This window comes from Haliaeetus leucocephalus, unplaced genomic scaffold (genome assembly GCF_000737465.1).
Source record: "Haliaeetus leucocephalus isolate CR32 unplaced genomic scaffold, Haliaeetus_leucocephalus-4.0 Scaffold858, whole genome shotgun sequence".
NCBI lineage: Eukaryota > Metazoa > Chordata > Aves > Accipitriformes > Accipitridae > Haliaeetus > Haliaeetus leucocephalus.
The window spans coordinates 559,180-572,588 of record NW_010973294.1 but is presented as its reverse complement, the minus strand read 5'-3'; the positions used below and the strand labels follow the sequence as shown (position 1 = coordinate 572,588).

Sequence of the window (13,409 nt, the reverse complement as noted above, 5' to 3'; positions counted from 1 at the left end):
ACACAGAGGCGGCATCCCGGAGCGGCGGCATCCCCCCCCAGCCCCCCGCCCGGTGCTGCAATCCCTTCGTCAGTGCCGAGCTCCACCGATGCCCGTCCACTTTGCAGGTTCAAAGCTGGAGCGATGCGGCTGCCGCAGCTACCTGCGGCGCCGATTTTGCAAGAGGCTGCTGGAAAGATTTCCTCTGTAGAAGGCAACTGAAAAACACGTCGGGAAGACAGCCGATTCACTGGCTCACCAGATGGAAATTAGACAGGGAAAGACTTGCTGCCTGTAGGAGGTTAGCGACTAAAGTATTTGGAAGAAGAGGTAGTTTGGAGAGATGAGCTGATAGCAAAGAAGTCACTGTCAAAAGTCATCACAGGGTGTTTACTTACTCTCTTTTACTCTCTCTGTAGCCAGAACCTAGACTTGTATTCAACTTTGCTGTACTCATAGCTCCTGTTTGGGGGGGAGGAGGGGGGGAATACAAAGCAACACATCAGTGTCAAAATCGGTTTAACAAAATCTTGCAAGATAGAATCCTGCAAGGCTCCTAGCAGGAACAGCTGAAGCTTAGGCTTCTTTTGATTATTTATTTTGGTGTAAATAGTTTTGAAGACAAGCACATTTCTGCTATTACGAATGATGTATTCACACAACCTCAGTACCTGAGATCCCAGGCAAGCCTGATGCATAGGATAGGCTACCTAGACACGGTACCGGTTTAGATGAGGATAAAGATCCTACTACAGTTTCATTCCTTGCTTTCAAATGAAAACGGAACATTTTCTATTTTTTACGTGCTTCCATATATGCAGCACCCATTTCTTCATACTTACTACTATTTATAAACATAGACAATAACTCAAGGTTCACAATACTTTCATATGCATGGTTTTAAGGGGTGTTTTTGTAATGAGATCATTTTTCTGATATGTTGTGGGTTATTGGGACATGACTATCCAGGGTACATAGCCTGGTTTAGGTAATAGGCAGGAAAAGACTTCACTTTCTATGGTCTGACAGTTAAAATAGCTTTATTCATATGAATTAAGCATGTCATGCATAAATTGATGTCTCAGATAATTTTAAAATAGAGTGCAATATAAGTAACATCAAGAAAGCACCTAGTGTCAAACCAAATATTAGATAAAATACAGTGTTAGGAGGTCTTATTAACCCCCCCCCCCCCAAGCTATCTTTCAGACCATCATGGAAAGTTCACTCAGAAATGTGCCCTTCAAGAAATCTCAAACAATGCCACTTTTTGTTTATAAACATCAGTAACTTCTAATATAATCTAGAATTAAAGCAACTGCACAGTTACAAAGACATTTATCAAACCCAGAAAAATGCTGCAGGTCTATCTTCTCTAAGATGTATCTTCAACAACCCTCACCGACATACCTGACAAGCATTTCTGCATGAAGGAATGAAGAAACACTGATGTCTCTGGGGTACAACCTTCGTATTAAACACCTACTTGTAGAACTCGGTAGCTACAGTAGTACCTAGAAATGCCAAGTTGCCCTTTGCTGGCACCGTGCTGTATATTGTAACCATTTTCATTAATTTTCCCTTTTAAAATGAATGATCCGAGAAGACAGTATATTTTAGACTAGGTAGTACATCTTGTGCTATACAGAGGTTTGCAAAAGGAAAAGCCTAGGAGCTGTATTTGGGAATCACTAGTGGATTGCAGATCTTTATACTAATCTTCAATAATGTCCTAAGAATGTCAGAAGTACCACTTTTTTTTCCTCACCTGCTAAGAACAGGCTCAAGTTTGAGGGGGGGGGGGGGAACAGACTTGATCATTTCCTAAATTCAAAGGAGTTGCTCCATGCCAGTGCTGAATTAAAGGCTTTTCTTCTCCTTACAGAAATACCTTTCAAGATCAAGTAACAGAAAAATGCGGTATGCTGAATAAATAATTTAAAAAATGAAAGCAATAGTTGTGAATCTGTGAGAAAAGTGTAAATGTAAGCTAGAAAAAAATACCATGGACAGTCATTCAATATTAAAATAGATATATTCATTTTTATTGTGTCCTTGAAATACAAAATTCACTTAAGATGTTAGATTACTAAAATAATGAAGTTTCAATTTTCTTGCTCAGAAATTCACAATATGCCTTATTCAAGCTAAGAGCCTTAATGATGGATATTAACTATTAAAATAGAACCCAACCGTTGTTCATCTATACACAAAATGTCAGTTTGTACGATTAAGAGCAGTTCACAATCTTTTGAATGTCACGAAGTTCAATAATGATGAAATAAAAGATCATTTATAATTCTACAAGATAAATTCACAGGCCAGTAATTATTCACAAAAATGGCAACGCCAAAAATAGTGACATGCAACTGGCTTAAAAGCATAAACTAAAGAACAACTCTTACACGGTTTTATATTAGCACATTAGGACATAGTGGCAGAGATGTGAATGTCTAATCTGCAAACAGGTACACATAGAGTAGCATGGTCTTTTAAGTAATGTAACAGTTTAAAAAGTTTACAATAGCTTATAGCAGTACTGAATGCCAGCATGAAAATGGAAAACATACAATCTATAAATTAAAATAAGAACAATAATAATAAAAAAATCACATTTTAGCATTCACATTAGTTGATGATGAATTCACTTTTCTTCTCGGGTGCTATAAAGGGCCATACTGACTTAATAAACCTATTTTATATGAGAAAAAAAGGTGATTTTTTTTTTTAATAGCAGAAGATATTACCCATATAGCCATAGGCAGCTGCAACTTACAGTCGGAGGCTGGTACTGACCAGCCGAGTCACATCTCAAACTGATGAGGGAGCGCACCATTTCACTCGAGGAACGGCAGAGAAAATTCAAGGGGCACCCACGCACTTCTCCTGGCTGACCCTACGCCCGCCGGGTCAGCCGATGAGACAAGCCGGCATTGCTGGGCTCGCAGGGCAGACCCCCCTGCTGAAGTGGAGAGGAGGGACAAGGAAGCACAGGGTCTGACTGCCTCCGACCACTCACCACCACTGGCACCTGAACGCTTGCAAACAGCACTGCTGTTTCTGCTTAGATGATTTTGCTGTCTTAGTGACCCAGCGACAGACACTAAGAGCTGGTCGCTCCTGGGTTCTGCGGCAGAGGAGGCCATTGAAAACCATATTGTGCCCTACATCATGACACATGCCCTCCTCGGCACAGCACGCTGCGGCCAGCTTGGCTCCAGCCGGGACCTCCAGGGATGGTGCACGCTCATCCCGTTGTGCTGCTACAGCTTATTGACCAGGAATACCGACACCGTGGGCCTTTCACTCCCTGCTCTGTGGAGACCGGGTCGCTCCTGGTCAGACCAGCTGCCAACGACTCTCCATCAGTCACCTCCTCAGCTGCTGAGTACGTGGACCAGAAGCGCTTAACGTTTCCTCCGATCTGCTCTAGCTCTGTGACTTTACCTGGGGGTGAGGCTTACCTCCTCCGCAGCTGGGGTATGCTAAGGTAGTGACGCACTGCTTACCAGCAAAACTAATCTACCAGGAGCGTGGGTTACCAGGGTCACAGTTCCAGGACAAGCTGGGCAGGCCCTGCTTTACATTTGATTATTTTGGTCCCTGAGCAAAAAGAGCAACTCTTATCCCAGCAAAACTCTGGCCTCTTGCATGGTGCAGAGTGTTCTCCAACCCCGACATGAGGCCCCCAGGTGCCTTCACGGAGGTTTCCTGCAACTCCCGGGAAAGATTCCGACCCTTTTTTTCTTTTTTAAATGGAAGCATGCCCTACAGATTTAATTTGCTATTTTGCAGACAATCTAGCTCTTCTTTTAATTTCAAAATAGATACTATACAAACTGATCAGCAATTAATCTGAAATTACTAATGATTTGCATGTACTTTTGGCACAGTTCTATTATGTCCTATCAAATTATGCAGCAGCCTGTGATTTTCTAATTCAAAATCCTAAAAATAGAATACAATTATAAAAAAAAAGTCTTCTGTTTGAAACAAATACCTACTGTTATTTTCACAGTCGCTTCAGGTTTGTTTCAAAGTTGGATGCCAAAGAAAGATTTATCAGAACTGTGGCATGAAACATTTTACAGCTTACATTTCAGCAATAATGGAATACAGTCAATGGTGTAATGATATCAACATTTCCTCTCTCAATAAACCAGGCTCTAATGTCCAAACTGCATTGTGAGCTATGGCTGAGTACAGAATAGCTCCTACAGAGTAACTACAGCAGTAAGTAACTTGAGTACAAGAATCTCTCCATAAAAACAAATTTTATTCTGTGGCACAAAGCAATAATCAGCTTTTGCTGTTGATTAAATGTTGAAGCAAAGTTAAAGCATTTAATCAACTGCAAAGCCCATTTAATGTAAGCGTACTCCAACACTGTAGACATCGTGGATATTATATATGAAGAGAAAATGTTTATCCAATATATCTCACAAAACCACAATTTTCTCCTCGAAGGATTTGGAATGTGGCTGTGCCAGTCTCTGAAAGCCTTTCTACTGATGCTGATGCTTATTTAGGATATGTGCTTTACATGAATAACTAAACAGGCTTCTAAACAAATAACAATACATAATTCTAATCCTGAGTATGTACGTAGCAGTTTCCATCCATAGGCCATCAAGTGCTTTAGAGACGAGTAAAATTGCTGATTTTTAAAGACTTATGCTGGCACATCCCAAAGATATGGTTTTTTGGGAACACAAGGCAAATTGAGATTGGACAGCCACAAGAATCCTTATCAGTCTCTGAAGTGATGGCTAGGAAGACAGACAGGGTCTAAAAATCTCAGATCTCGCGCACTAGTAAACTCATTTTTGAAACAAGAGCTGGTCACCCGGTGAAGCAGGTTGGGCAGCCAGCGTAACAGAGGTAACTTCTGTGGCTGCCCAGGGTTTTCACTTGCTCAGATTTTGGCCCCAATTTTCCAATTTGTAGATGGAAAAGTCTGTTTCCAAACACAGGTCACACTACTCTGCCTATGCATCGCTTACGCACAGTAAAACACTATAAAAAAGTAGTTTTAGATACCACACTTGCCCTTGAAGCCCTCTTCTTATTTTGCCTTTTTGGAGAAGCAAACAAACACAAGAAATGGTCAAAATAAACACACGGACATGTTACTAAGAAAACAGTGAGACAAACAGAAGGTAATTTTTGAGATGACAGAATCATTTCAAACAGGTTCCTGTATTTTCTCCCTGAAGAATATACTTTTTCGGCTCAAAAGCCAAAATAGATAATTTAGGCTTGATCCAGAGCCTATTAAAATCAACAGAACCTCCCTTCTGACTATAAATGACTGCAGGAAAGAATCACAGATTTTAATTTCTTTGCATTGTACCAAAAAAAAAAAAAAAAAAAGAAGAAGAAAAGCAAAGCATTCACCCTCAGTACATAAAACTGAAGTCAGAAATGGGTTGCCAGTAAGATGTTCTTGCAAATCATCCCCCACCACTCCACACAGCTTCCATCACATCTCCCAAATAAGGGCTACGACACTCGAGACCATGAAGGGAACAGAGTAAATAAAAAGTTAGAATAATAATCACTAAAAATTCTTTCACCCTCTAGAATTAAGTTCCCCCTTTCTTCCTATTACGCTTCTATGAGCAGATGCAGAGTTGCCTCCGGATGGTGGGTGTATGGGACCTCCGATCTAACAAGGGGGAACCCCCTGTGACAGAGGGCTGCCGAGCCCGTTTCCCATACAAATGGCCTGGATTCAGCCTGATGTCATCCTCCCTGTAAATCCTATCCCACTCATGGCCAGGTGTTTGGGGGTCTGTCTTGTAAGGACATTGGGCTATTCACTTGGCCTAGCTCTTGTCATCTCACCTCACTACTCACAACTCAGGCAGGACAAATTGAGGTGGCACGTCCCTGCATCTGATATCTACCTCCAGCCCAAGGGCTTTTCTTAGAAACAAACAGGAAGGAGGTAAAGGCAGAGAGGGAAAAGCAAATGTTTCCAAAAATACAAAGCTGAGTGACGAAACAAAACAAATATGGAGATTAGTAGAAGGCATATAGGCAGCCGCTCACTTTCTTAAGGACCTTAGCTTGTAACGAAAGGTAATATCAACGTCTGGCAGGAGGATACCAAGGCCCATACGACTGTTATCAAGTCTGACAGCTTTGTTTTCCACTAGTTCTACATCGAAATGAGCCAACAGTAAGAAAAGAAACATCTTCATCTCGTTCATTGCGAGGAACCTCCCTGGACACATGCTGATCCCAGAGCCAAAGGGCATTAGGAAATACTTCAGTTTTCTTCCTGCCTTGTAGAATGTGGTTTTCTTCTTGCCATTCTCTATGTATCGATCGAATTTATACTCCTGAAAATAAAAGAGAGAGCACGCGTGATATCTAACAAGGCAGTTACATGAGTTGCTTTGTTTGCACAACAGTAACGCTTCTGAAACGCAGAAAATAAGATAAAGAGGAAGACAAGGAGCTGACAGCTTCTCCTTTTTAGTTGGTTCCCTCAAGTTTCATTAACTCACATTATCTTCCCTGCAAAGAACACTCCTTAAATCCACTTACTTAGCTTAGCCCTTTTACATCAAGCTCCTTCAACTTCCACGTCTCATCCACTGAGTGTCTGGCCTATATTGATTGTAATTAGATTTTGACCGCTTTGTAGCAGGGACAATGAACCTTAGTGGAAGGACAATTTTCTTGTAAAGCATCATACGCGCTCAGTGTGGTACATACATCATGAATAAGGATAATCTGCCAAATTCTGCAAATGCCTATGAATAAATTAATGCATTGCACCGATCTTGCTCTTGCAAGCTAGAGCAAAATCCATCCTTCTTTTGCACCCAGTGGTGCAGATTATTCGAAAACCAGACCTGATGCTTTGCAGTCAATTTTTCCTTCAGTTGGAGATAGCTGCTGCTTAATTTGCCACATCTGACCTTCAAATGTTTTGCCTCGGAAGCTGTGTGCAAAGCAGGACAACCGCCAGTGACTGACCATCCTAAAGAGGGTGCTTTCAAGTAAGGCTTGAGGTTGTGCTTGTAACCTATGTTCCATAAATTGAACATCTTTCTGACTATTTTCCAGTAGTAGGATCCCTGTTTAGAGATAATTCATGTTTTTGAATGAAGGAGATCTGGCATCCTCACTCAGTCAACGGCAAATTAACCACTTACAAAATCCTCCTGCATGCTTTGAATAAAAATGACAGACACTTCTTGCTTATGGTCACTCATTAGCATTTGTCCTGCTTTGCATACATCTGCTATAGCAGCAGCCATTTGGAGCTGGCTGGGAACAAGTCAGTCAGACAGAAACCAACCTCAACTGATTAAAAAAACCCCACACCACAATGAAAAATACACTGATACTATCTACCCGTTAGATTAAAGGCTCTGAAAACCATGCACTGCAGGCCTTGCTGTCGAGAAAAAACAGTGGCAGGGGAGGTGGTCTGTGAGAAAGGGAACAAGTACAAGGTGCACTGGAGGGGATGTAACTTTGGGTGTTGAAGAACAGGAGCCTGTTTCTCTAAATGGCAGAAGCCTGGATTTTCCACAAAGATAAAGGTGATTGTATGTGTGTTTCCACTGACAAGTAATGATTTTCAGTCTCTTTGAACACCCCAGCCAAAAGGAAGCATGCCATTTTTTTTCCCCATAAGTTATTGCTTCATTTGAAGAAGCACAGTAACAAATGAAAGCCCAGAATACCACTTCTTCCTTAAAAAAGATTCATTTCCTGAAATGTAAATCCTGCTGGTCTAAAAAAACACTGCTAAATATGAACTGCAATAGCTTAAAAAACCAACCCAACCCAGAGCTCTTCACTTTGTTGGAACACTTCCACAAGGTGCACTCCTGGCATCTGGAGCAATTAAGAACTGTGGTACTGAACGCATAGACATAGTGGGTCAAACCTGATGCTTTCTTCGTCATCTTAAGAGCCATCTGAGAGTTATAACCGCTTTTAACAAAAAAAATAAATTGGTGTCTAAGGAACTGGGAAAGCAGAAGACAAGTGTGAGACAGGAATGGAGCCAATCACAGTGACATCAAACTCAGGCTTGTGTTGCTGAAGCCCCTCAAGTTGGTTGGTGTTTCCTTGAAAGCTAGTTCGCTGGCTAAATAAAGACTAGTTTGGGGCAATAAAGGAACTTTCAGCCATGCACAAGGCCTCCTTGGAAGAGACAGGGTGGTTGATGGCAAGGAAAAGGTGAAGACACTGAGCAAGAACAGGCAATGAAGTTCTGTGTGGACGGCCTGCTAAGGGTATTACGAAAATTGAGCAATCTCCTGTGACTGATATAAGTCTCTCCCTGTCACATCTCGTATTTAGCTTTGTTTGGGAAGCCACCACATAGGGTTTCCTGCAGGGTTTCCTGATATTTCACTCTATGGGATTTGCAGGGTTCATTTACTGAGCTCTATAACTAGCCAGGTTAGGATTTAGGGGTTCACTTATCCACTTTATAGAAAACTGACTCATTTATTTAGGCTTTGATGAGTGGAGAAAGAGGTCAACAATATATGCTTACACTTAGACAATATGGTGCCAAAGCAGAAGATAGCTTGAACTTAAATTTATGTATCCAGGAGAAAAGCATTGCTGCAAAATTATCTCGTCAAGCTGCCTGTTTTCCCAGGAAAGTTTTCCCTAAATACATGACAAGCTCAAGACTGCACCTTTCAAAAAATTCATTCTCCATCTCTATCTGATCCTCAGTAGTTATTGTTGAAAGCACACTGCATATTTTAAGAACCAAACAGAACAGTGATTTCCCCACTTTTCGAGAGGGCCCATGTGCTGAAATCAATGTACTGCAATGTGTGGATTGCTCATTCACTATCAAAAAGATAAAATATATGAACTAAAGCTGTCCTGTGAAAGCTGAGCAGAGCTGATACTAAGTAGATATATTCAAGCAATGGAAATATGGTAATATATTCCGGCAATTATTGGATAAGGGAGGGGATCAGTTTCCACACTGATGCTTTTGGTCTAGGACCTAAACAAACAGATGGACTTTTGACAAATCAATAATGTTCTCCAAAATAAAGTGTTAAGAATAAAATGAGAAAAAGCTTATTCGTTAGTTGTTACTTTTTAAGGCTAGAAATATTAATCAACCATTTGCCAATATATGGATTATTTTTTAAAATCCTAATTTTCTCAGCAGGCTTTGTCTTCATTTTTGGGTGGGAACAGCCAGCAGAGCCCTCCTGGACATCATTTCCATTTTCATGGCTCCAGTGTTCATCCCGCTGACTATAACTTACTCCTGCAAACTCTGACATGCTCCACACCTCCTCTCACCAAGGCAGGTGGAGTTCCCGCACAGCGAGATGCTGTCCCGCACCAACAAGGCACTTGAATCTCATCTTTACTCTGCAACTTCATCTCCATGAACTCCCGAAAAGGGAGAGCCTCAGGGAGCAACGCCTCTAACACGGGTATTCTATAAACATGTAAAAAAATCCAGTTCCCTTCTTCTTTGGCTCAAATGCCAAGGACGGAAATCAGCATGGCTGGGAGGGAGCCATTTGCTTAGGAAAATGGGGATGAGGAATGGATCAGGTACGAGCACTTGCCTCTCAGGCAGAGGAGGCATTTAACAGCCTCGGCATGCACCCTCGCTCCTCCTCCGTGGCACCCCGGGCTGGGGACAGCAATCGGGGGGAGCAACCTAGCTGAGACGAGGACTATTCAATTTGCATGCAGGTGGTGAATTTCTGAAGCCATATTAAGGCTGAGGCAGGGTGGATTAATTTCGAGTCTTTGATATTCATTAACTTGAGCGTCAGAGAAAAATACAAGGAGATGACACAATTACCCTCCGAGCTTCGCTGCAGAGCAACAGCTTTACAGTCTCAAGTTCACAACACTCTACTAATTGATCAAGAAGGGGTGAATCCCTAAGAAGGGAGGTGAAAAAGCATAAGGCTCAACTAAGACACTGCTATTATAGGGCTTCAGAGAGTCAATGATGCTTTGGGGGCACTTAGCTAAATGGCCCACATTATTTGCTATTTAAACCACCTTCTATTATTCAGACCTCCTTGGGTATCAAATGATCCACTGCCAAACAAAACCCACATTTAGCCTAAAGTTTATGGTAGTCAATGTGCAATTGTCAATTCCTTTGAAAGTAGTCACAGTCAGTCTCATCACCATATTTCTCTCTTCAGGCCATGAATCCTTTGACCTATAGGGCCCTAGAAAATACATCTGAAAGTAGGAAGATTTGTTCCACAAGAAGGAACAGCAGTAAAAAAACCCAATCCACAGATCACAAAAGGCTTGGCTGCTTCAATGCGCCTGGAGTAGGAAGAGTAGCACCAGCTGAATGTTTACCTTAGGATCTTCATAGACCTCAGGGTCCATGTGCAAAATCTGCGGGTAAAGGGCTATCCAGTCTCCTTTCCTCAAACCGACTTCTTGATTCCCTTCGAGCTTGAGAACAAAATCCTCCTGGCTGATGCGAATGTTCATGGAGGACGAGCACATTCGTAAACTCTCGTTTAAGGCACTCTCTGCGATTAAACAAAAGCGGAGGGGGGAAGCGTCAGAAATATGGGAGATGACTGCAAGTTATGCATGGCTACAGCTGCTGCATCTCGGCAGGTTTAGTAGGGCAGGCTAAAGGAAAAAAAAAGGAAAAAAATCACAAACCAAACCAAACATAAAGCAGAGACCAGGAGGAGGCAATAAACAACCCCGCGGGGCAGGGGGGGAGCCACGATGCTGAACCTCCCGATGTGATTCTCACTGATGGTGCTGAGAAATCCTGTCGGCTGCAGGCAGCACCGAGTTTTGGGTGGAAAGTCATTATTCAGGCATCACGTTGAAAACAACGCAATCAAAAGACACGAACGCTTTGCGCATTTACATATATTTTGGAGGTTGCAAGCAAATACCAGCGAAAGCATACATGGAGCTGCTTAGCTTGTCTTTCGAAAGCTGGTGGATGGAATGGCAGGGCTATACATTAGAAAAATAATTTTGCTTGTTAATTCCGTAGTCATTCTGAGGATTTTTAGATTTATTTATTTTCTTTTCAATGTGCTATGCTGCCAAATGATAGTGTCTGTTATGGTCAGAGTGAATGAAAGCAAATCATTATTTGCCTCGTAATTTTAAGAGAAAAAGACACTTTCAGTTGGCCAAGAGAAAACAAAACAGAGTCCTTTCAGACTTAAGGAAAGCAAGATTTCTGTCTCCACCATCACATCCTGGAAGGCTCCAGAAGCTGAATGTCCTTGCTTTCCCAGTGGCCTTCACCTTTTGCTCCTAGCACGACAGATTTTATGGCTAATTTCCGGCAATTTATCCTGGCAGTTTGAGGAGGAATTCCTTTGGGAATAATATGCATAATTTGCATAAATCATTCTGATAGCATGTATATCAGCATGTAGCTCCTGTCTAGGGCTGCATCTCTCACTTTGTAATCAAAACTGACTATTTTTCCACCAGCGTGTATGGGCGCTGTTATATGTGACTTGATTCCTTCTAATCATCAGTGTGAAAAATAGCCTAAAATAGGGATTCATTTGCACATAATAATCCATTTGTGTCTGCATTTATGTTCTGTGATATCAAATAAGCCTCCTCTAAGTGTTCACCAAGGCACTGTAACTGCTGCACCCAAAAGGTTAGTTTATTAGAGACAGTAGCTACCCAGTGTAGATGCCTCTGAAAAAAAATAATAACAAACGTTCTTTCACTAAAAATTAAATCTGGTGCAGCATGCATAGCAAATAAAGTGGCCCTGGATGCTTTCTTGCAGGAGGTTTTTCCTTAAGCATGCATTTGTCTAAAGAAATGAGGCTGCGGTCAGCTTTGTGTGGCCAGCGCTGTGATTCAATGTGACGTACAGTGAGTCTGTGCATATTCTTTTGGACTGCCTTCGTTACTATAATCAGGCAGAGTCAAATCGGCTTGTTGGTGACGAAGCCAGAAAAGAACCCTGGTTCCAGAAGATGGCCTCTACTGCGGATAGCCACAAGGCACCTGACACGATAGATTTCAACCGGCAGTGCTCTGGCAACAAAACTTTACGCGGTACAAAGAAAGGGTCCAGCCTCCGCTCCCAGACTGTCTTCAACCCGTGGAAAACGAAGCTGGTGACTCCGCGCCGGTCCACCGTTTGGAAATGGTGGTGACATAGGTAGCGACAGCAGAAATCAAATGACAAAGAGGGGAGGAGGGGAAAAAAAGAAAAAGAAAAATAATTATTAAAGTGCCACTGCAAAATAGCAGTTTTATGTTTAACCACCCAAGTGATGCGGTCACATCCTATCGGCGGACATCCTCCCAGAAAGCGCGGCAGTCCCTGCCCGCTGCCGGATCCCAAATGACAATTGGGCAGCATATCTTATGCAGAAGTTAATCACAATAATGGAGCACAAAGTGTGGCTTAGCGGTCAGATCGTAAATGACAAATCTGTTTTACCTTCCAGTACCAGTTATGTGTGGAAGGCGAGCTTGGCTCTCGCTCTGAGCGATCATGCCGATAATCATTAGATGACAAAAGTAATGAGTCACATTATGATCAACAAAGGAGAATAGAGCTTATATGGCTTTGCGGGCTCACATTAAAAAAATAGACAGTCAGCTTTCCACAAATGCCGGAGTTATACATTGAGAGGAATGACAACTGCACAATAAAACTGCAGCCTTTACTTGCAGTTGTCATAGTTCAGCAGACACCAGCCATCGCTGCTGACAGACCAGCTGGGTAGCTTGGGAGGCCTTCCATTCTGCACCGTGAGGTACAGTAAATTATCCAGCACGGTAGAGCAACATCTGTTTCTGTGCTTGTGCCGAACAAACAAGGCAATTTAAAGCATACCAAGGGATAACCAAGCAGCAAATGAACATGACCCTCATTTTTTTCCCCCCTTCTTACACACATGAGAAGCTAAACTTCACTGTGCGAGTGCTACATAAAGAAGCCAGGCTGTTGTTTGATAAGGTGTTGTCAGAGAGATTTTACATATTTTCTAGGGGGGGGGGGAGAGAGAGAGAGATATCTCATAGTATTGTTATTCTTAGAATCCTCCCACTTCTCTCTTCGTTTCTCTTACACTAAAGCTAGCACTCAGCTTCCAATTCATTCTAGATTTTTTTTTTTAAACTGTTTCAATATACTTATAAATATTCAGTCTTTAAACCCTAATTTGCTATACTTAGTTCACATGCCTTCAAGCATTTGTCTTCCAATTTCCACTGAATAAATGCGTACTAATGAGAAATAGAGCAAGCTGCTGAGGCAAAGCTGGGTGACTTGAGCCTGGCCTGCCACCAGCTTGTGATAGGCAGGCAAATTGAGTTAAAATGAAAAGTCTTGTCAGCTGAAATACAACATGGTAGCCAAACAGCAAGCTGTCAATCATCCAGCCAAAACAAGGGACTGCAGGTAATAAAAGGTCATTGCG

At 42.1% G+C, this 13,409-nt stretch overlaps 1 protein-coding gene across 1 annotated transcript in view; it reads right to left on the bottom strand.

The window, feature by feature from the left end:
• Positions 1-5,725: 5,725 nt before the first annotated feature.
• The window catches only part of LOC104841320 (25-hydroxycholesterol 7-alpha-hydroxylase), a 21,172-nt gene continuing 13,488 nt past the window's right edge, over positions 5,726-13,409 (bottom strand). Inside the window, exons 5-6 of the mRNA XM_010582888.1 lie at positions 10,327-10,505; positions 5,726-6,326 (exon numbers count right to left, since the gene is read on the bottom strand). Coding sequence (XP_010581190.1) covers positions 6,030-6,326; positions 10,327-10,505 — 476 coding nt within the window. The 3' untranslated portion in view covers positions 5,726-6,029. The remainder of the gene's footprint in view (positions 6,327-10,326; positions 10,506-13,409) is intronic.